Source organism: Garra rufa, chromosome 1, assembly GCF_049309525.1.
Source record: "Garra rufa chromosome 1, GarRuf1.0, whole genome shotgun sequence".
NCBI lineage: Eukaryota > Metazoa > Chordata > Actinopteri > Cypriniformes > Cyprinidae > Garra > Garra rufa.
The window spans coordinates 105,475,851-105,495,523 of record NC_133361.1 but is presented as its reverse complement, the minus strand read 5'-3'; the positions used below and the strand labels follow the sequence as shown (position 1 = coordinate 105,495,523).

The 19,673-nt window shown below is 44.1% G+C and overlaps 1 protein-coding gene and 7 non-coding genes across 8 annotated transcripts; 1 reads left to right on the top strand and 7 right to left on the bottom strand.

Annotated features, from left to right (window-relative positions):
* The first annotated feature begins 3,749 nt into the window (after positions 1-3,749).
* On the top strand, positions 3,750-7,400 carry LOC141326284 (uncharacterized). Its single transcript, XM_073835017.1, has 4 exons — positions 3,750-4,293; positions 4,457-4,666; positions 5,025-5,419; positions 6,063-7,400. Exons 1-4 carry the CDS (start codon positions 3,750-3,752, stop codon positions 7,251-7,253), a joined length of 2,340 nt encoding a protein of 779 aa, XP_073691118.1. The 3' UTR covers positions 7,254-7,400.
* Positions 7,401-10,747: 3,347 nt separating this feature from the next.
* On the bottom strand, positions 10,748-10,829 carry trnal-uag (transfer RNA leucine (anticodon UAG)). The gene has a single exon. It is a non-coding gene; the product is annotated as a tRNA-Leu (tRNA).
* A 1,017-nt stretch (positions 10,830-11,846) lies between these two features.
* trnal-aag (transfer RNA leucine (anticodon AAG)) lies at positions 11,847-11,928 on the bottom strand. The gene has a single exon. It is a non-coding gene; the product is annotated as a tRNA-Leu (tRNA).
* Positions 11,929-13,031: 1,103 nt separating this feature from the next.
* On the bottom strand, positions 13,032-13,113 carry trnal-uag (transfer RNA leucine (anticodon UAG)). Its single transcript has one exon. It is a non-coding gene; the product is annotated as a tRNA-Leu (tRNA).
* A 1,017-nt stretch (positions 13,114-14,130) lies between these two features.
* trnal-aag (transfer RNA leucine (anticodon AAG)) lies at positions 14,131-14,212 on the bottom strand. Its single transcript has one exon. It is a non-coding gene; the product is annotated as a tRNA-Leu (tRNA).
* A 1,113-nt stretch (positions 14,213-15,325) lies between these two features.
* On the bottom strand, positions 15,326-15,407 carry trnal-uag (transfer RNA leucine (anticodon UAG)). The gene has a single exon. It is a non-coding gene; the product is annotated as a tRNA-Leu (tRNA).
* Positions 15,408-16,424: 1,017 nt separating this feature from the next.
* Positions 16,425-16,506, bottom strand: trnal-aag (transfer RNA leucine (anticodon AAG)). Its single transcript has one exon. It is a non-coding gene; the product is annotated as a tRNA-Leu (tRNA).
* Positions 16,507-17,620: 1,114 nt separating this feature from the next.
* On the bottom strand, positions 17,621-17,702 carry trnal-uag (transfer RNA leucine (anticodon UAG)). Its single transcript has one exon. It is a non-coding gene; the product is annotated as a tRNA-Leu (tRNA).
* Positions 17,703-19,673: the final 1,971 nt, after the last annotated feature.

Below are 19,673 nucleotides of genomic sequence, written 5' to 3'. Positions count from 1 at the left end.
GGGATATTTACTGGAATGCAGTTCAAAGGTTGAATTTAACATATATTGTATTTTATTTAGTCTATTAATAGACAAATCTAGTGTTTCACTAAAGAGTGAATTAATCACGTAGTTTCGTTTGGAAATCATTTATCGTAAGAGTAAAATAGGCCTACATGACATTCCTTCTATTAACTGATCGTCTTTTTTCCGTAGTTGTATTATTATTATCGTCATCATTATTATAATTATTACTATTATTATTAGCCTACATTTTATATATTTTTATTTTCGTTTATATTCGTTTCCCCCCTTAATTTTGATCTCTTAACGTTCTATATGATGATTAATGATACTGTAAAATGCTTGACATATATTATATGACTTTATGATTGTAATTATGCCTGTGTGTTGCCCACGTTTTCATTTACAAATTAAACTACGTGAATGATTCATTCCTCAGTGAAATGTCAAGCATTTACACAGTATCATTTCCATATAGAAAGTTAAGTAAAGAGATAGAAATCAAGAGGGAAAACGAATATAAACAAAAATAAAAATATATACAATAATAATAGGCTAATAATAATAGTAATAATTATAATAATGATGACGATAATAATAATACAACTACGGAAAAAAGACGATCAGTTAACGTTAATAGAAGGAATGTCATGTAGGCCTATTTTACTCTGACGATAAATGATTTCCAAACGAAACTACGTGATTAATTCACTCTTTAGTGAAACACTATATTTGTCCATTAATAGACTAAATAAAATACAATATATATTACATTCAACCTTTGAACTGCATTCCAGTAAATATCACAGTCATAGAACCTACATTCAGAGAGTTAAGAGATCAAAATGAAGGGGAAAATAACGAATATGACAAATAACATATGCTAACATAATATGATGTTCTCACGAATTAATATCTCGTGGCCACGACATAATATCAGGTTCCCACGAGTTAAATGTAGTGGCCAAGACAAACATAAGTGAACCGAAGGTTTCCCCTTACGGTCACCGTAAAAACGTGATTGGTTGGAGCAAGAACATGCAACGATTGGTCAGCCCCACGTGGCCGGTATCTGATTGGCTTAAGTAAAAGGTGGGTGGAGTCCATGCATTTGTGGATTAGTTTGCGTCTTGACCTTACAGTCTATGGTCTTGACGCTTGAAATGTTTCAAAATTCACAAATACGCGCAGTGATTTACAAATGCACAGAGAGCAATCCACAAATACGAGTAGCGATCTATAAATGCACAGTACGCGATTCACATATAAATGCAGGTCGAATTTGTGTTTGTAGGATTAAAAAAATATATTTGTGAGTATGTTTTTTATTTGCAATTCGAATTTTTTTACTTGTGAATATAATTCATGTTTGTGGAATTTATTTGTGGATCTCATTTTATTTATTTTGTGTATATGGTTGTTTTTGTCAATCGCTTTACATTTATTTGTGGATCATAATGTATTTATTTGGAATTATGCAACAATTCTAACTCCATAACAAACACTTTGAAAATAAATTGATTTATTTTGTTGTTGTTTTTTCACTTAAAGTATGTCTAGAGATGTGAAAAGGCTCACATGCCCTGATTTTTTGAATATGACTTTTGGTTACACAAGGTGTCCTTATTAAATGTTACATGTACTTACTATTATAATAACATTTAATAACATGCAAGTGACCCTAAATCAAATTCTAACCCTATAGTAAATACATTAATACAATAAGTTAATTTATATTAGTAAGTACTTAAATGTGTAATTACACTGTAACAAGGATACCTTAAAATAGAGTGTAACCCTTTATTTTGAGGTGTCTTTGTTACAGTGTAATTATACATTTAAGTACTGAGTAATATAATATAATTTCCTATATGTACTTACTAAATGTTTAGGGTTCGGATTAGGGTTTGTCTTAGGGTTACTTGCATGTACTTATGCATTAATAATTGTTATTATAATAGTAAGTACATGTAACGTGTCACAAGGACACCTTAAAATAAAGTGTTACCTGACTTTTATTACCAGTAGTTTCTTAAAACACTGATAAACAGCTGATAAAACAACAACAATCAAACTATGGTAATAATGTCAAGCTGACGGAATCCTAATTTACTAATGATAAATAATTTATAGATGTTAACATTCATGTGTCAAAATAAAGATAGATTGTTTGAAAAATGTATTCTTTTATATATCAAGCAAGACTTTAGAATATTTTATATATAATTCCTTTTTTTTTTGGAAGACAGAAATGGGTAATATAAAGTTATCCGTTTCGTTGTCATAATTATCATTGTAATACAACACAAAAAAGAAAACAATAATTGTAATGATCATTTTATGTAAAAGTAGCCATGCCTTGATGAAATGCTTATTAAATCAATAACCTTACTTGACTAAATGGTTTGTCTTTTTTCTTTCACAGACGTTTCCTTCTGGGACATTATTGAAAGCTCCATCTGTAGTTCCACTTCCTCGTTTGTGGTCGGAGACCTTGCCACCAGAAGATCACAAGTGGATTGGCAAAAGGCTTTTCAAAATGGGGTCCAAGGGAAAGCCAGAGCTCCGTGATGACCTCCAGCTCTGGTATTACCCACCACAGCCAGCACTTACCTACAATCAGGGTCCAGCTCCAGACAGATTCTTTTGTCATGCACTTCTGCTGTGGATGCCGTACAAGCTGTGGAGGGTCAAGATTCTCTGTCCCAATCCTGCCTGCGGACGGCATCAACTGACAGGAGGTGGTCTGCACAAAAGGGCACGGCAGGTTCTGGACATCGACAGAATGTACAGCATGGTCACAGAAACCCTCATCTGTACCAAGTGTAGAGCCTCGCATGTGTCCTGGAGTCAGACAGTCCTGCAACAGCTAGACCTGGGTCATCGCTCTGAGTTTCGGGTTATCCTCACGCGGAAGTAAGCACACTTTCATTCTGCATCATGTTGTTAGGCCATCATCACATACATATGCAAATAGTTTACAAATCAAATATGTAAAATATATGAATGAGTGTATTTTGCTTTTTCTAAGGTATGCCTGTGATATGCGGGTCATCCGGCTACTGCGTGAGCGTAGCTTAGGCAACAGCCCCACGCGGGTGATAAAGCAGCTGCGTGAAAACCACAGCGAGGAGTGGCTCCAGCGTCTGGCCCGATACACCACCCAGTGTGTCGACTTTCTTAATCGACCTGGAGTGTTGCCAGTAAAATTCCAGGAAATTCCCCACAGCCTACAGTGGTGCCAAGCTGCAAGTGGCTACTCACCGTGTACAGCCAAGACATCCTAACAAGGCTGGATGAAATCCATGCAAGGATAACATCCACCTATGGCTCTGTCTTGAAGATGGATTCTACTAAAAAGGTTAGTTGTGGATTTTTGTTTATTAATGCTGTTGTTTATATACACAACACAGCAGTATATCTGTATTTTACATGGTGGGATGTTTGATTGCATTTACAGCATGTTCCATATCATGTCTTATTACAGATAACCAAGAAGCTGGCTGGGACAGCGAGGGGAACGGGACTCTGGCTTACCTCTGTCGGCAATGAGTTTGGTCAGGTGCTCATGAGCGTGCTGACAGCCCAGGAAGGAGCAGGACTGGATATGATGGTAGATGGTCTGGTGAAAAGATACCAACAGGCTGGTGTGGATCCACCTGCTGTGTTGTATGTGGACTGTGGGTGCTGCACTGAGGAGGGGCGAGACGAAGCTGAAAACCAGATTCAGAGGTTGGCCAGATCTCATGATACGCTTGGACATCTGGCATTTTATGCGCAGGATTGCCCTGGGGTGTACAACTGATGCCCATCAGCTGTACCCCATCTTCATGTCGCGGCTATCAGCGTGCATCTTTGAATGGGATGCAGCTGATCTCTCAGTGCTTCGCAAAGCAAAGAGAGCGCTATTGATCTCCCAGGGTTGGCCTTCGCTGGCAGATGAAGATGTCAACAAGCATCTTACCAGGAATGAGCTGGCTCTACATTGCCGGAGGAGAACCCGCGGAGAGGAGACTACCATCCTTCTCCTTGAACGGCTGTTTACAGAGCTCTTGAGCAGCAAGGGCAATGACTCCCTGGGTGTTCCTCTCCTGGATCAAAAAAGGATGGAGCACATCTGGAGTGTCCAGAAGAAGCATGTAAAGTGCATCCAAGACCCCCCTGGTGTTGTGCTCTATATAGAGACTGGAAGCTTAACCAAGGGAGGTGTGCTTCTAACGACATACAGATGTGCCAGAGGCTCCACTTCTCTCGAGTCCTTTCACCTACACCTGAACCGTTTCATCCCAGGTATGTCTCTGTCACACTCCCTGTGCATATATATAATATATATATATATATGTATGTGTATATGTATATGTATATATATATATGTATGTATATATATAAAACACATTACTTGTCTTTTGTGTTTCTTTAACACTCACCTTTACACTGTTGTGTCCATTAACAGGGACCAGTGCAAACAGTCTTAACTTTCAGATTTATCTGCTGGAGGGACTACACCGGTGGAACCAGGACAGGGAGGCTGCTTCATTGTCAGCAGAACCATCAGCTTTATGCAGCTACACAGGAGAACTTGTTCACTGTGTAAACAGCAACTATGAAAAGCTGTTTGGCAAGAAAGTGGTTCCAACATTTTGTTCCCCTGCCTGTTACACCGGTAAGAAAAAGTGTTATTGTTAATGAACTTAGAATTTCTGTGTAATCTCTGTCTATATATTTAACTCTACAAAGTCTACTGTCATGATTGATATGCAAATTTCTAAGGCTTTTAAATTATCGACATTATCCAAACTTTATTGATAGTTTATACTTTTAATCAAGAAAAAGGCATTAGGAAAATCATGTTACATGTAAGTATCTAATATGATACAATAGGTTTTTGAGGAATATTTATTTGTACGTCTCTCAATTATCATTTGTATTGTGTTGCATTATGTGTTTTTGCATATGTTTTTTTCCTCCTCAATGATTCAGCATTGTATTTAATTCCTGTTTGTTTATTATTTTAATTTCAGGTGAGCTCATTGGAGTCCAGTATCTGTTTCAGCAGACAGGTCAGGCACTGCAGGACATGAATCCAGACTCCGAGCAGAACGCAGAGCTCATTGAAGACCTCAGTGTGGAGGAGCGAGATGAAGATGAGGGCTTCTGTGACATCAGCGAGGATCAGACCATTACTGATCTGGAGGCTGACTTGTCACCACCCTCTTCCACACTTGCACTTAGTGGTACTTCTGTACTGGGCTCTCCATCCCCTTCACCAGTCCCTGACCCTACACAAGGCCTCTCACAGTCTCCCACATCACCTGGACCCTCAGGGACTGCTGTCTCACCTGTCCCATCTGAAACATCTGTTTCACCTCTTCCCTCAGAGCCAGAGGATGCTGGTCAGAAAGATGATGAAGAGATGGTAAGTGCAAGATGAAACAACATTTAAAAGATCAAACAACTAGGGATGCACCTATCCGACTTTCTCAGTCCCGATACCGATACCTGGGCTTTGTATATCTGTCGGTATATCTACCCGATACCGATCCGATACCATTGTTGAATTAATAATAAACTGCATACATTCAACCTTATACCTTCCTTCCACCATGTAGAAGAAACTACAGGCACCAAACTTTCCTAACTAAACATTACTTTCCTAACTAAGACAAAACACATGTAATGTATTGAATACTTATTTATTTGTTATTTAAAGAACAATTGTGCATTCAAATCGAAAATAGAATGTAATCAAACTTCTCAAAATAAATTTAAATAAATAAAATGTAGTAGTAGAAATGGAGGAAGAAAATAAAAAAGAGCCCCGTGGATCTGTTAATTCTTCCGATCCCCGATCCAGCTATTTTTTTAATATCGGGGCCGATATCCAATCCTAATATCGGATCGGTGCACCCCTACAAACAACATCAAAGTCATTAATAAGCTGCAAATACACATAATGTCAAGTCAGCTTTCTTTCCATTGTGTTTTATACTTTAAAGAAGGTGCCAAAACAGCTTCCCACTGATAAACATTATAATGTTGGTGTTGGTGTTTTTTAATAGGCCGTTGACAGCCAAAATGTCCCTGGTTATCAACATGTGGACAGATTGGCAGAATATCTGGTGGATCTCCGGGGTCACACAGCCCTCAGCCTGACCAACCAGGAGGCCAACACCATAATTGCACTTTGGCAGAGCTTGGATGACCAGGACAAGCAACGGGTGGTGTATGCAGCTCGACATCAGAAGAGACTGCTGAGTGGACGCTTCAGAGTACCTAAGAGGCCCACTCAAACCCCTGGAGTAGAGAGCACCACCAGATGTGTGCTGGGTGCAAGCAGCGCACCTGCACAATGGCCTGACTGTTGCCGCCTGGTGGAGACCATCTTCATCAGGCTTTGCACTGTTCACCCAAGCCCCAAAAGAAAAGGCAAGGGAGCGCTGTCAAGATGGTCTCTGATCCTTCAAGACTACAGAAGGATAAGGCAGCTTGTACTGGGCAACAGTTTGGTGATGGAAGGAACATCACTGCAGCTGGTGGAGGTTAACCAGAACACCCTGATTCAGTGGCACAACAACAGACAGAAAAAGCAGGAGCTGTCTGTGCTGCTTCAGGGCATTCAGTTGCCTCAGTCCCTCCCTGAAGCTCAGGAGCCTCTCCAGGCTGCCAAGCGTCTACGGACTGAGACAGAACAACCAGCGGAGCAGCACCAGTACAAGCTACCAGAGAGCACGGCAGGTCAAGCAAAGCAGAGGCAGGGTTCTTCTGGGCGACCCCCTCTCAGACCCAAGGCACCAGCACAGAGTCCTGTGTCAGTTACGCCATCAGCACCTGGAGCATCAGCACAGATGCTACCCAACATAGTCCTATCAACAGGACCAAGTTTTCAGGGAGTGCCAATGCTTCAGGGTTTGCCAGTGCTACAGGGTCTGCAAGTGGTCCAAAGACTGCCAATGGTCCAGGGAATGGCGATGGTTCAGGGAATCCCATTTGTCCAGGGGATGCCAATAATTCCGCCTACAGTTGTGCAGGCCATCAGTTCACAACCTGCTGCACCAACTGCCAGTCCGCAAACCATGCCCAAGAGACCCTACAGGAGAACTGTTGAAGCAAACACTTGTAAGAAGTGTGGGCAGTTTAAAACAAGTGCAACGGGGCATAGCCAGTACAGGGGCAGGGTGTACTGCCCACAGACTGAAACTGTTACAAAAGAACAGTGGCTGGAGGAAATGCGGAGAACCATTCCCAAATAAAGTATATATTTGTGTGTATGTGGTGTATATAGCAAAAAGAGTTCACTATTGTTAATATTTGTGTAAAAAAAAAATATTTGTGTTTTTAACTTTTTGTAGTTTTTTTTAACTATTATTTAATATTTTATTAAACTTTTTATTTCTTGTTTTTGAGGACTTAACTTTTTATTTAACTTATTTATTGGTTTTGAAAACTTAATATTTGTCATTTCCCTTTTAGTTCATTGTTGTTTAAATACTTCTTATATAATTTATATAATTTAATATTTATTATATATTAATATTTATTTTTATTTTATTTATTTCATATTCATTACTGTATTGTTGGAATAATTTTTAAATAAAAACAAACTTTCCAAACTGTAAAGTTATTGCTTTTTCTTTTTTACTTTTATTTTCATTTTATTTGCCTTTTCATTTATTGTTGTCTGTAAACTTATTTAATATTTAATTTGATTTATTTAATATTCATTACTGTATTGTTGGAATAATTGCAAAATAAAAAATAAAACTGGGAAATGATTGTTTTTTGTTTTTTACTTTTATTTTCATTTTATTTCCCTTTTTATTTATTGTTCTTTGAATACCTAATTAATATTTAATTGTATTTGTTTAATATTCATTACCATTCTGTTGGCACAACTGCAAAACAAAAACAAACTGGCAAATTATAGCTTTTTGTTTTTTACTTTTATTTTCATTTAATTTGCCTTTTCATTTATTGTTGTTTGAATACCTAATTCATATTTAATTTTATTTATTTAATATTCATTACTGTATTGTTGGAATAATTGTAAAATAAAAACAAACTGGGAAATGATTGCTTTTTGTTTTTTACTTTTATTTTCATTTTATTTGCCTTTTCATTTATTGTTGTTTGAATACCTAATTCATATTTAATTTTGATTTACTTAATATTCATTACTGTATTGTTGGAATAATTATAAAATAAAAACAAACTGGAAAGTTATTGCTTTTTGTTTTTTACTTTTATTTTCATTTTATTTTCCTTTTCATTTATTGTTGTTTGAAAACGTATTTAATATTTCATTTTATTCATTTAATATTCATTACTGTATTGTTGGAATAATTATAAAATAAAAACAAATTGTCAAATTATTGCTTTTAGTTTTTTACTTTTATTTTCATTTTATTTGCATTTTCATTAATTGTTGTTTGAAAACCTATTTAATTTTTAATTTGATTTATTTAATATCCATTACTGTATTGTTGGAATAATTATAAAATAAAAACAAATTGTCAAATTATTGCTTTTTGTTTTTTACTTTTATTTTCATTTTATTTTGCTTTCCTTTTCATTTATTGTTGTTTGAAAAATTATTTAATATTTCATTTTATTTATTTAATATTCATTACTGTATTGCTGGATTATAAAATAAAAACAAATTGTCAAATTATTGCTTTTTGTTTTTTACTTTTATTTTCATTTTATTTTCCTTTTCATTTATTGTTGTTTGAAAACTTATTCAATATTTAATTTTATTTATTTAATATTCATTACTGTATTGTTGGAATAATTGTAAAATAAAAATAAACTGGCAAATTATTGCTTTTTGTTTTTTACTTTTACTTTTATTTTCATTTTAATTTATTGTTGTTTGAAAACTTATTTAATATTTTATTTTATTTAATATGCATTACTGTATTGTTGGAATAATTGTAAAACAAAAACAAACTGGGAAATTGTTGCTTTTTGATTACTGTTCTGTTGGCATGATTGTAAATTAAAAAATTTCAACATATTAATGACTATTTTATTCTAATTACTATCTTTTTTTCAATACAAATAACATATTTGTAAGTGTCTTGAATGAAGGTAACATACAAAACTCCTAATCAGAATAAGTAATATCAATTAAACAAAGAATAATATTATGCTTAATCAGAATAAATAATATTAATACAATAACTACAAAATAATAAGTAATAATAACATCAACAATACCACAGTTCCATTGGCATTCTTTATTTTTCATGGAAGAATTGTACATATGTACATTTTATTAACCTTAAAAATTGCATTTATTTAATGAAATTAACAATATAACAATAACAATACAAAAAGGTGCCTTTATCTGGATTCGAACCCCGGTCTTGGTGAGCGCCTGCAATAGGAAACAGTGTAATATAAATGCGCGATTTTCACGCACAAAGAAACCTGAAAATGTATCGTAGCGTGCATGCTAAGGAAGTAATATGTTCTAACGTCACATTTCACCCTTTCTTTTCGTCATTTTTCCCCTTTCTTCTTCCCTTTCTCCTTTTCTTCCTTCCCCCTTTTCTTCCCTTCTTCCCCGTCTTTGACGGACTATTGTTCCCCAGCTTTAATCCAGCGCCTTAGACCGCTCGGCCACGCTACCTTGTCATGGTGTGTTCCACGGGTCTTTACGACAGGTCAAACGGCCTCCCAAATACTGACTCTGCGGAACGGCTGCAGTCTAATCCTGTTTGCGTAAAACAAGCCCGCTCCCAAGCGGGTTAGAGGGCCTCCCTGCCTTGGTTAAAATGCCTGCTGGCAGCAATGGGATTTAGACTGGAGCCTAAATCAAATGCCTTAGACCTCTCGGCCACGCTACCCTGGAATGCTCACTTTCGTGGGCCCTTTTCTGCCCTCTTCCCCCACCCCAAAGATAGAGAAAACGTCGGCCGCCGGACCTTCTTTGCAAAGCCTCTGGAGTGCGGGCAAAGAATGTTTTTTTGTGTGTAGGCACAATAGCCTTCCAAAACTCTGTCTTGGCAGTAGTGGGATTCAAACCCACGCCCCCGAAGAGACTGGAGCCTTAATCCAGCGGCTTAGACCACTCGGCCACGCTACCCTGCCACAGCCGCCTTCGTGGGCCCTTTTTTTTTCTTGTCGCGCTTCGCCGCAAGCTGATGCCTTGTAATTCGAAGCCGTAAAGGCATCCTTTATACAGGGGTATGCAGTCCTACTCCTGGTGGCCCCCTTCCTGTGGAGTGGAGGTCAGCATCAAGCAGGCTCCTGATTGGTTAACGCGGCGCGAATTGACGCAGAAGTTCCGATTTTTCACCTCGGGCAGCAGACGCGAATTCTTGTCAGACGCGTGATTCACAAAAAAGCACAATTCGCGCTTAACGCACCTAACGCGCCAGATGCTCAATTCGCGCCATTCGCGAGAACTAGACGCGCGGATGGGGCGAATTCGCGTCTACCGCGCCGCGCTAAACGCCTCATTCGCGCCGCAAGAACTCCAGGCGCGTGTAAACACGTCTTACCATTGACTTAACATTGAAATCACTCGGACCAGACGCATATTCCCGTTTGGTGTGAGCGTAGCATTAGACCGTGCGGCCATGCTACCTCGTCGGGTTGCGCTCCAAGGGTCTCTTCGACAGGTGGTACGGCCTCCCTAATACTTACTCTGCAGAACTGCTGCAGTCTAATCCTGTTTGCGTGAAATAATCCCGCTGCCAAACGGGTTAGAGGGCCTCCCTGCCTTGGTTAAAATGGCTGCTGGCAGCGATGGGATTCGAACCCATGCCCCCGAAGAGACTGGAGCCTAAATCAAGCGCCTTAGACCACTCGGCAACGCTACCCTGGGATTCTCACTTTCGTGGGCCATTTTCTGCCCTCTTCCCCCACCCCAAATATAGAGAGAACGTCGGCCGCCGGACCTTCTATGCAAAGCCTCTGGAATGCGGGCAAAGAACATTTTTTTTGCGTACGCACAATAGCCTTCCAAAACTCTGTCTTGGCAGCAGTGGGATTCAAACCCACACCCCCGAAGAGACTGGAGCCTTAATCCAACGCCTTATGCTACGTTCACACCAAACGCGAATACGCGTCTAAATTCTCGCCTGCCGCTTCTATTTATACGCCTGACCACTTTGTGTTCATTCGCCCGTCAAGAGCGAAATGGACGCGCATGAAAACAAAAGTTTGAAGTGAAATTTACGCGCGTCAGGTGCGTCAGAGAGGCGAAAGTTTCAAAAAGTTTCGAACCCCATTGGCAGCCATCTTTTTACAAGACGTCTGTTGTTGATCGGTCATTTATCGAGAGTGTCACTGCTCTGTATTGGCTCTGGAGAGCAGAACAGCGGTGTAGGGATCATCGTCGCTGTATTTGGGTTGCGCTTCGCCACAAGCTGATGCATTGTAATTCGCCGCCGTAAAGGCATCCTTAATACAGGGTATGCAGTCCTACTCCTGGTGGCCCCCTTCCTGTGGAGTGGAGGTCCATCTCTGATCAAGCACACCTGAATCCGCTAATCAAGGCCTTTGGGGCTTATGTGGAAACGATAGCCAGCTGTGATGCATTTAAAATCAAAATGATCAGGTAACTGTTATTTCACCCAAAACTTTTCATGAGTAAAACTGGCTGTCTCCATTCTTGTAGACTACTCATTGTTTTTCATTAATATAATTTATTGCACCTCTCCTATGATTGTAAATTATTGGTGTGCCTCTGTTGGAATGGAGCAGAGGCTGGGACAAGCTTTAAGCACTGACTTTACTAAATTGCAAAGAATGCGAAAGCGGCTAAGTTTGGATGAACATGCAGCGTCACTTCTCCAGTCGCTTCGCAGCCTTAGGAACTTTCCAAAAGACTTCCCTGGCAGCGGTGGGATTCGAACCCACGCCCCCGAAGAGGCTGGAGCCTTAATCCAGCGCCTTAGACAGCTCGGCCACGCTACCTTGTCATGGTGTGTTCCGCGGGTCTTTACGACAGGTCAAACGTCCTCCCAAATAATGACTCTGCAGTCTAATCCTGTTTGCGTAAAACAAGCCCGCTCCCAAGCGGGTTAGAGGGCCTCCCTGCCTTGGTTAAAATGCCTGCTGGCAGCAATGGGATTTAGACTGGAGCCTTAAATCAAATGCCTTAGACCTCTCGGCCACGCTACCCTGGAATGCTCACTTTCGTGGGCCCTTTTCTGCCCTCTTCCCCCACCCCAAAGATAGAGAAAACGTCGGCCGCCGGACCTTCTTTGCAAAGCCTCTGGAGTGCGGGCAAAGAATGTTTTTTTGTGTATAGGCACAATAGCCTTCCAAAACTCTGTCTTGGCAGTAGTGGGATTCAAACCCACGCCCCCGAAGAGACTGGAGCCTTAATCCAGCGGCTTAGACCACTCGGCCACGCTACCCTGCCACAGCCGCCTTCGTGGGCCCTTTTTTTTTCTTGTCGCGCTTCGCCGCAAGCTGATGCCTTGTAATTCGAAGCCGTAAAGGCATCCTTTATACAGGGGTATGCAGTCCTACTCCTGGTGGCCCCCTTCCTGTGGAGTGGAGGTCAGCATCAAGCAGGCTCCTGATTGGTTAACGCGGCGCGAATTGACACAGAAGTTCCGATTTTTCACCTCGGGCAGCAGACGCGAATTCTTGTCAGACGCGTGATTCACAAAAAAGCACAATTCGCGCTTAACGCACCTAACGCGCCAGATGCTCAATTCGCGCCATTCGCGAGAACTAGACGCGCGGATGGGGCGAATTCGCGTCTACCGCGCCGCGCTAAACGCCTCATTCGCGCCGCAAGAACTCCAGGCGCGTGTAAACACGTCTTACCATTGACTTAACATTGAAATCACTCTGACCAGACGCATATTCCCGTTTGGTGTGAGCGTAGCATTAGACCGTGCGGCCATGCTACCTCGTCGGGTTGCGCTCCAAGGGTCTCTTCGACAGGTGGTACGGCCTCCCTAATACTTACTCTGCAGAACTGCTGCAGTCTAATCCTGTTTGCGTGAAATAATCCCGCTGCCAAACGGGTTAGAGGGCCTCCCTGCCTTGGTTAAAATGGCTGCTGGCAGCGATGGGATTCGAACCCATGCCCCCGAAGAGACTGGAGCCTAAATCAAGCGCCTTAGACCACTCGGCCACGCTACCCTGGGATTCTCACTTTCGTGGGCCATTTTCTGCCCTCTTCCCCCACCCCAAATATAGAGAGAACGTCGGCCGCCGGACCTTCTATGCAAAGCCTCTGGAATGCGGGCAAAGAACATTTTTTTTGCGTACGCACAATAGCCTTCCAAAACTCTGTCTTGGCAGCAGTGGGATTCAAACCCACACCCCCGAAGAGACTGGAGCCTTAATCCAACGCCTTATGCTACGTTCACACCAAACGCGAATACGCGTCTAAATTCTCGCCTGCCACTTCTATTTATACGCCTGACCACTTTGTGTTCATTCGCCCGTCAAGAGCGAAATGGACGCGCATGAAAACAAAAGTTTGAAGTGAAATTTACGCGCGTCAGGTGCGTCAGAGAGGCGAAAGTTTCAAAAAGTTTCGAACCCCATTGGCAGCCATCTTTTTACAAGACGTCTGTTGTTGATCGGTCATTTATCGAGAGTGTCACTGCTCTGTATTGGCTCTGGAGAGCAGAACAGCGGTGTAGGGATCATCGTCGCTGTATTTGGGTTGCGCTTCGCCACAAGCTGATGCCTTGTAATTCGCCGCCGTAAAGGCATCCTTAATACAGGGTATGCAGTCCTACTCCAGGTGGCCCCTTTCCTGTGGAGTGGAGGTCCATCTCTGATCAAGCACACCTGAATCCGCTAATCAAGGCCTTTGGGGCTTATGTGGAAACGATAGCCAGCTGTGATGCATTTAAAATCAAAATGATCAGGCAGCTGTTATTTCACCCAAAACTTTCCATGAGTAAAACTGGCTGTCTCCATTCTTGTAGACTACTCATTGTTTTTCATTAATATAATTTATTGCACCTCTCCTATGATTGTAAATTATTGGTGTGCCTCTGTTGGAATGGAGCAGAGGCTGGGACAAGCTTTAAGCACTGACTTTGCTAAATGGCAAAGAATGCGAAAGCGGCTAAGTTTGGATGAGCATGCAGCGTCACTTCTCCAGTCGCTTCGCAGCCTCAGGAACTTTCCAAAAGACTTCCCTGGCAGCGGTGGGATTCGAACCCACGCCCCCGAAGAGACTGGAGCCTTAATCCAGCACCTTAGACCGCTCGGCCACGCTACCTTGTCATGGTGTGTTCCACGGGTCTTTACGACAGGTCAAACGGCCTCCCAAATACTGACTCTGCGGAACGGCTGCAGTCTAATCCTGTTTGCGTAAAACAAGCCCGCTCCCAAGCGGGTTAGAGGGCCTCCCTGCCTTGGTTAAAATGCCTGCTGGCAGCAATGGGATTTAGACTGGAGCCTAAATCAAATGCCTTAGACCTCTCGGCCACGCTACCCTGGAATGCTCACTTTCGTGGGCCCTTTTCTGCCCTCTTCCCCCACCCCAAAGATAGAGAAAACATCGGCCGCCGGACCTTCTTTGCAAAGCCTCTGGAGTGCGGGCAAAGAATGTTTTTTTGTGTATAGGCACAATAGCCTTCCAAAACTCTGTCTTGGCAGTAGTGGGATTCAAACCCACGCCCCCGAAGAGACTGGAGCCTTAATCCAGCGGCTTAGACCACTCGGCCACGCTACCCTGCCACAGCCGCCTTCGTGGGCCCTTTTTTTTTCTTGTCGCGCTTCGCCGCAAGCTGATGCCTTGTAATTCGAAGCCGTAAAGGCATCCTTTATACAGGGGTATGCAGTCCTACTGCTGGTGGCCCCCTTCCTGTGGAGTGGAGGTCAGCATCAAGCAGGCTCCTGATTGGTTAACGCGGCGCGAATTGACGCAGAAGTTCAGATTTTTCACCTCGGGCAGCAGACGCGAATTCTTGTCAGACGCGTGATTCACAAAAAAGCACAATTCGCGCTTAACGCACCTAACGCGCCAGGCGCTCAATTCGCGCCATTCGCGAGAACTAGACGCGCGGATGAGGCGAATTCGCGTCTACCGCGCCGCGCTAAACGCCTCATTCGCGCCGCAAGAACTCCAGGCGCGTGTAAACACGTCTTACCATTGACTTAACATTGAAATCACTCAGACCAGACGCATATTCCCGTTTGGTGTGAGCGTAGCATTAGACCGTGCGGCCATGCTACCTCGTCGGGTTGCGCTCCAAGGGTCTCTTCGACAGGTGGTACGGCCTCCCTAATACTTACTCTGCAGAACTGCTGCAGTCTAATCCTGTTTGCGTGAAATAATCCCGCTGCCAAACGGGTTAGAGGGCCTCCCTGCCTTGGTTAAAATGGCTGCTGGCAGCGATGGGATTCGAACCCACGCCCCCGAAGAGACTGGAGCCTAAATCCAGCGCCTTAGACCACTCGGCCACGCTACCCTGGGATTCTCACTTTCGTGGGCCATTTTCTGCCCTCTTCCCCCACCCCAAATATAGAGAGAACGTCGGCCGCCGGACCTTCTATGCAAAGCCTCTGGAATGCGGGCAAAGAACATTTTTTTTGCGTACGCACAATAGCCTTCCAAAACTCTGTCTTGGCAGCAGTGGGATTCAAACCCACACCCCCGAAGAGACTGGAGCCTTAATCCAACGCCTTATGCTACGTTCACACCAAACGCGAATACGCGTCTAAATTCTCGCCTGCCGCTTCTATTTATACGCCTGACCACTTTGTGTTCATTCGCCCGCCAAGAGCGAAATGGACGCGCATGAAAACAAAAGTTTGAAGTGAAATTTACGCGCGTCAGGTGCGTCAGAGAGGCGAAAGTTTCAAAAAGTTTCGAACCCCATTGGCAGCCATCTTTTTACAAGACGTCTGTTGTTGATCGGTCATTTATCGAGAGTGTCACTGCTCTGTATTGGCTCTGGAGAGCAGAACAGCGGTGTAGGGATCATCGTCGCTGTATTTGGGTTGCGCTTCGCCACAAGCTGATGCCTTTTAATTCGCCGCCGTAAAGGCATCCTTAATACAGGGTATGCAGTCCTACTCCAGGTGGCCCCCTTCCTGTGGAGTGGAGGTCCATCTCTGATCAAGCACACCTGAATCCGCTAATCAAGGCCTTTGGGGCTTATGTGGAAACGATAGCCAGCTGTGATGCATTTAAAATCAAAATGATCAGGCAGCTGTTATTTCACCCAAAACTTTCCATGAGTAAAACTGGCTGTCTCCATTCTTGTAGACTACTCATTGTTTTTCATTAATATAATTTATTGCACCTCTCCTATGATTGTAAATTATTGGTGTGCCTCTGTTGGAATGGAGCAGAGGCTGGGACAAGCTTTAAGCACTGACTTTGCTAAATGGCAAAGAATGCGAAAGCGGCTAAGTTTGGATGAGCATGCAGCGTCACTTCTCCAGTCGCTTCGCAGCCTCAGGAACTTTCCAAAAGACTTCCCTGGCAGCAGTGGGATTCGAACCCACGCCCCCGAAGAGACTGGAGCCTTAATCCAGCGCCTTAGACCGCTCGGCCACGCTACCTTGTCATGGTGTGTTCCACGGGTCTTTACGACAGGTCAAACGGCCTCCCAAATACTGACTCTGCGGAACGGCTGCAGTCTAATCCTGTTTGCGTAAACCAAGCCCGCTCCCAAGCGGGTTAGAGGGCCTCCCTGCCTTGGTTAAAATGCCTGCTGGCAGCAATGGGATTTAGACTGGAGCCTTAAATCAAATGCCTTAGACCTCTCGGCCACGCTACCCTGGAATGCTCACTTTCGTGGGCCCTTTTCTGCCCTCTTCCCCCACCCCAAAGATAGAGAAAACGTCGGCCGCCGGACCTTCTTTGCAAAGCCTCTGGAGTGCGGGCAAAGAATGTTTTTTTGTGTATAGGCACAATAGCCTTCCAAAACTCTGTCTTGGCAGTAGTGGGATTCAAACCCACGCCCCCGAAGAGACTGGAGCCTTAATCCAGCGGCTTAGACCACTCGGCCACGCTACCCTGCCACAGCCGCCTTCGTGGGCCCTTTTTTTTTCTTGTCGCGCTTCGCCGCAAGCTGATGCCTTGTAATTCGAAGCCGTAAAGGCATCCTTTATACAGGGGTATGCAGTCCTACTCCTGGTGGCCCCCTTCCTGTGGAGTGGAGGTCAGCATCAAGCAGGCTCCTGATTGGTTAACGCGGCGCGAATTGACGCAGAAGTTCCGATTTTTCACCTCGGGCAGCAGACGCGAATTCTTGTCAGACGCGTGATTCACAAAAAAGCACAATTCGCGCTTAACGCACCTAACGCGCCAGATGCTCAATTCGCGCCATTCGCGAGAACTAGACGCGCGGATGGGGCGAATTCGCGTCTACCGCGCCGCGCTAAACGCCTCATTCGCGCCGCAAGAACTCCAGGCGCGTGTAAACACGTCTTACCATTGACTTAACATTGAAATCACTCTGACCAGACGCATATTCCCGTTTGGTGTGAGCGTAGCATTAGACCGTGCGGCCATGCTACCTCGTCGGGTTGCGCTCCAAGGGTCTCTTCGACAGGTGGTACGGCCTCCCTAATACTTACTCTGCAGAACTGCTGCAGTCTAATCCTGTTTGCGTGAAATAATCCCGCTGCCAAACGGGTTAGAGGGCCTCCCTGCCTTGGTTAAAATGGCTGCTGGCAGCGATGGGATTCGAACCCATGCCCCCGAAGAGACTGGAGCCTAAATCAAGCGCCTTAGACCACTCGGCCACGCTACCCTGGGATTCTCACTTTCGTGGGCCATTTTCTGCCCTCTTCCCCCACCCCAAATATAGAGAGAACGTCGGCCGCCGGACCTTCTATGCAAAGCCTCTGGAATGCGGGCAAAGAACATTTTTTTTGCGTACGCACAATAGCCTTCCAAAACTCTGTCTTGGCAGCAGTGGGATTCAAACCCACACCCCCGAAGAGACTGGAGCCTTAATCCAACGCCTTATGCTACGTTCACACCAAACGCGAATACGCGTCTAAATTCTCGCCTGCTGCTTCTATTTACACGCCTGACCACTTTGTGTTCATTCGCCCGTCAAGAGCGAAATGGACGCGCATGAAAACAAAAGTTTGAAGTGAAATTTACGCGCGTCAGGTGCGTCAGAGAGGCGAAAGTTTCAAAAAGTTTCGAACCCCATTGGCAGCCATCTTTTTACAAGACGTCTGTTGTTGATCGGTCATTTATCGAGAGTGTCACTGCTCTGTATTGGCTCTGGAGAGCAGAACAGCGGTGTAGGGATCATCGTCGCTGTATTTGGGTTGCGCTTCGCCACAAGCTGATGCCTTGTAATTCGCCGCCGTAAAGGCATCCTTAATACAGGGTATGCAGTCCTACTCCTGGTGGCCCCCTTCCTGTGGAGTGGAGGTCCATCTCTGATCAAGAACACCTGAATCCGCTAATCACGGCCTTTGGGGCCTATGTGGAAACGATAGCCAGCTGTGATGCATTTAAAATCAAAATGATCAGGCAGCTGTTATTTCACCCAAAACTTCCCATGAGTAAAAGTGGCTGTCTCCATTCTTGTAGACTACTCATTGTTTTTCATTAATATAATTTATTGCACCTCTCCTATGATTGTAAATTATTGGTGTGCCTCTGTTGGAATGGAGCAGAGGCTGGGACAAGCTTTAAGCACTGACTTTGCTAAATGGCAAAGAATGCGAAAGCGGCTAAGTTTGGATGAGCGTGCAGTGTCACTTCTCCAGTCGCTTCGCAGCCTCAGGAGCTTTCCAAAAGACTTCCCTGGCAGCGGTGGGATTCAAACCCTCGCCCCCGAAGAGACTGGAGCCTTATTCAAGCGCCTTAGACCGCTCGGCCACGCTACCTTGTCATGGTGTGTTCCACGGGTCTTTACGACAGGTCAAACGGCCTCCCAAATACTGACTCTGCGGAACGGCTGCAGTCTAATCCTGTTTGCGTAAAACAAGCCCGCTCCCAAGCGGGTTAGAGGGCCTCCCTGCCTTGGTTAAAATGCCTGCTGGCAGCAATGGGATTTAGACTGGAGCCTTAAATCAAATGCCTTAGACCTCTCGGCCACGCTACCCTGGAATGCTCACTTTCGTGGGCCCTTTTCTGCCCTCTTCCCCCACCCCAAAGATAGAGAAAACGTCGGCCGCCGGACCTTCTTTGCAAAGCCTCTGGAGTGCGGGCAAAGAATGTTTTTTTGTGTATTGGCACAATAGCCTTCCAAAACTCTGTCTTGGCAGTAGTGGGATTCAAACCCACGCCCCCGAAGAGACTGGAGCCTTAATCCAGCGGCTTAGACCACTCGGCCCCGCTACCCTGCCACAGCCGCCGTCGTGGGCCCTTTTTTTTCTTGTCGCGCTTCGCCGCAAGCTGATGCCTTGTAATTCGAAGCCGTAAAGGCATCCTTTATACAGGGGTATGCAGTCCTACTCCTGGTGGCCCCCTTCCTGTGGAGTGGAGGTCAGCATCAAGCAGGCTCCTGATTGGTTAACGCGGCGCGAATTGACGCAGAAGTTCAGATTTTTCACCTCGGGCAGCAGACGCGAATGCTTGTCAGACGCGTGATTCACAAAAAAGCACAATTCGCGCTTAACGCACCTAACGCGCCAGACGCTCAATTCGCGCCATTCGCGAGAACTAGACGCGCGGATGAGGCGAATTCGCGTCTACCGCGCCGCGCTAAACGCCTCATTCGCGCCGCAAGAACTCCAGGCGCGTGTAAACACGTCTT

Excerpts from the sequence above, each read along its gene's own strand:
- LOC141326284 (XM_073835017.1), top strand. The coding sequence starts at position 3,750 with ATGATACGCTTGGACATCTGGCATTTTATGCGCAGGATTGCCCTGGGG. Across the intron at positions 4,294-4,456 it reads CCTGAACCGTTTCATCCCAG|GGACCAGTGCAAACAGTCTT; the intron begins GTATGTCTCTGT and ends GTCCATTAACAG. Across the intron at positions 4,667-5,024 it reads TTCCCCTGCCTGTTACACCG|GTGAGCTCATTGGAGTCCAG; the intron begins GTAAGAAAAAGT and ends TTTTAATTTCAG.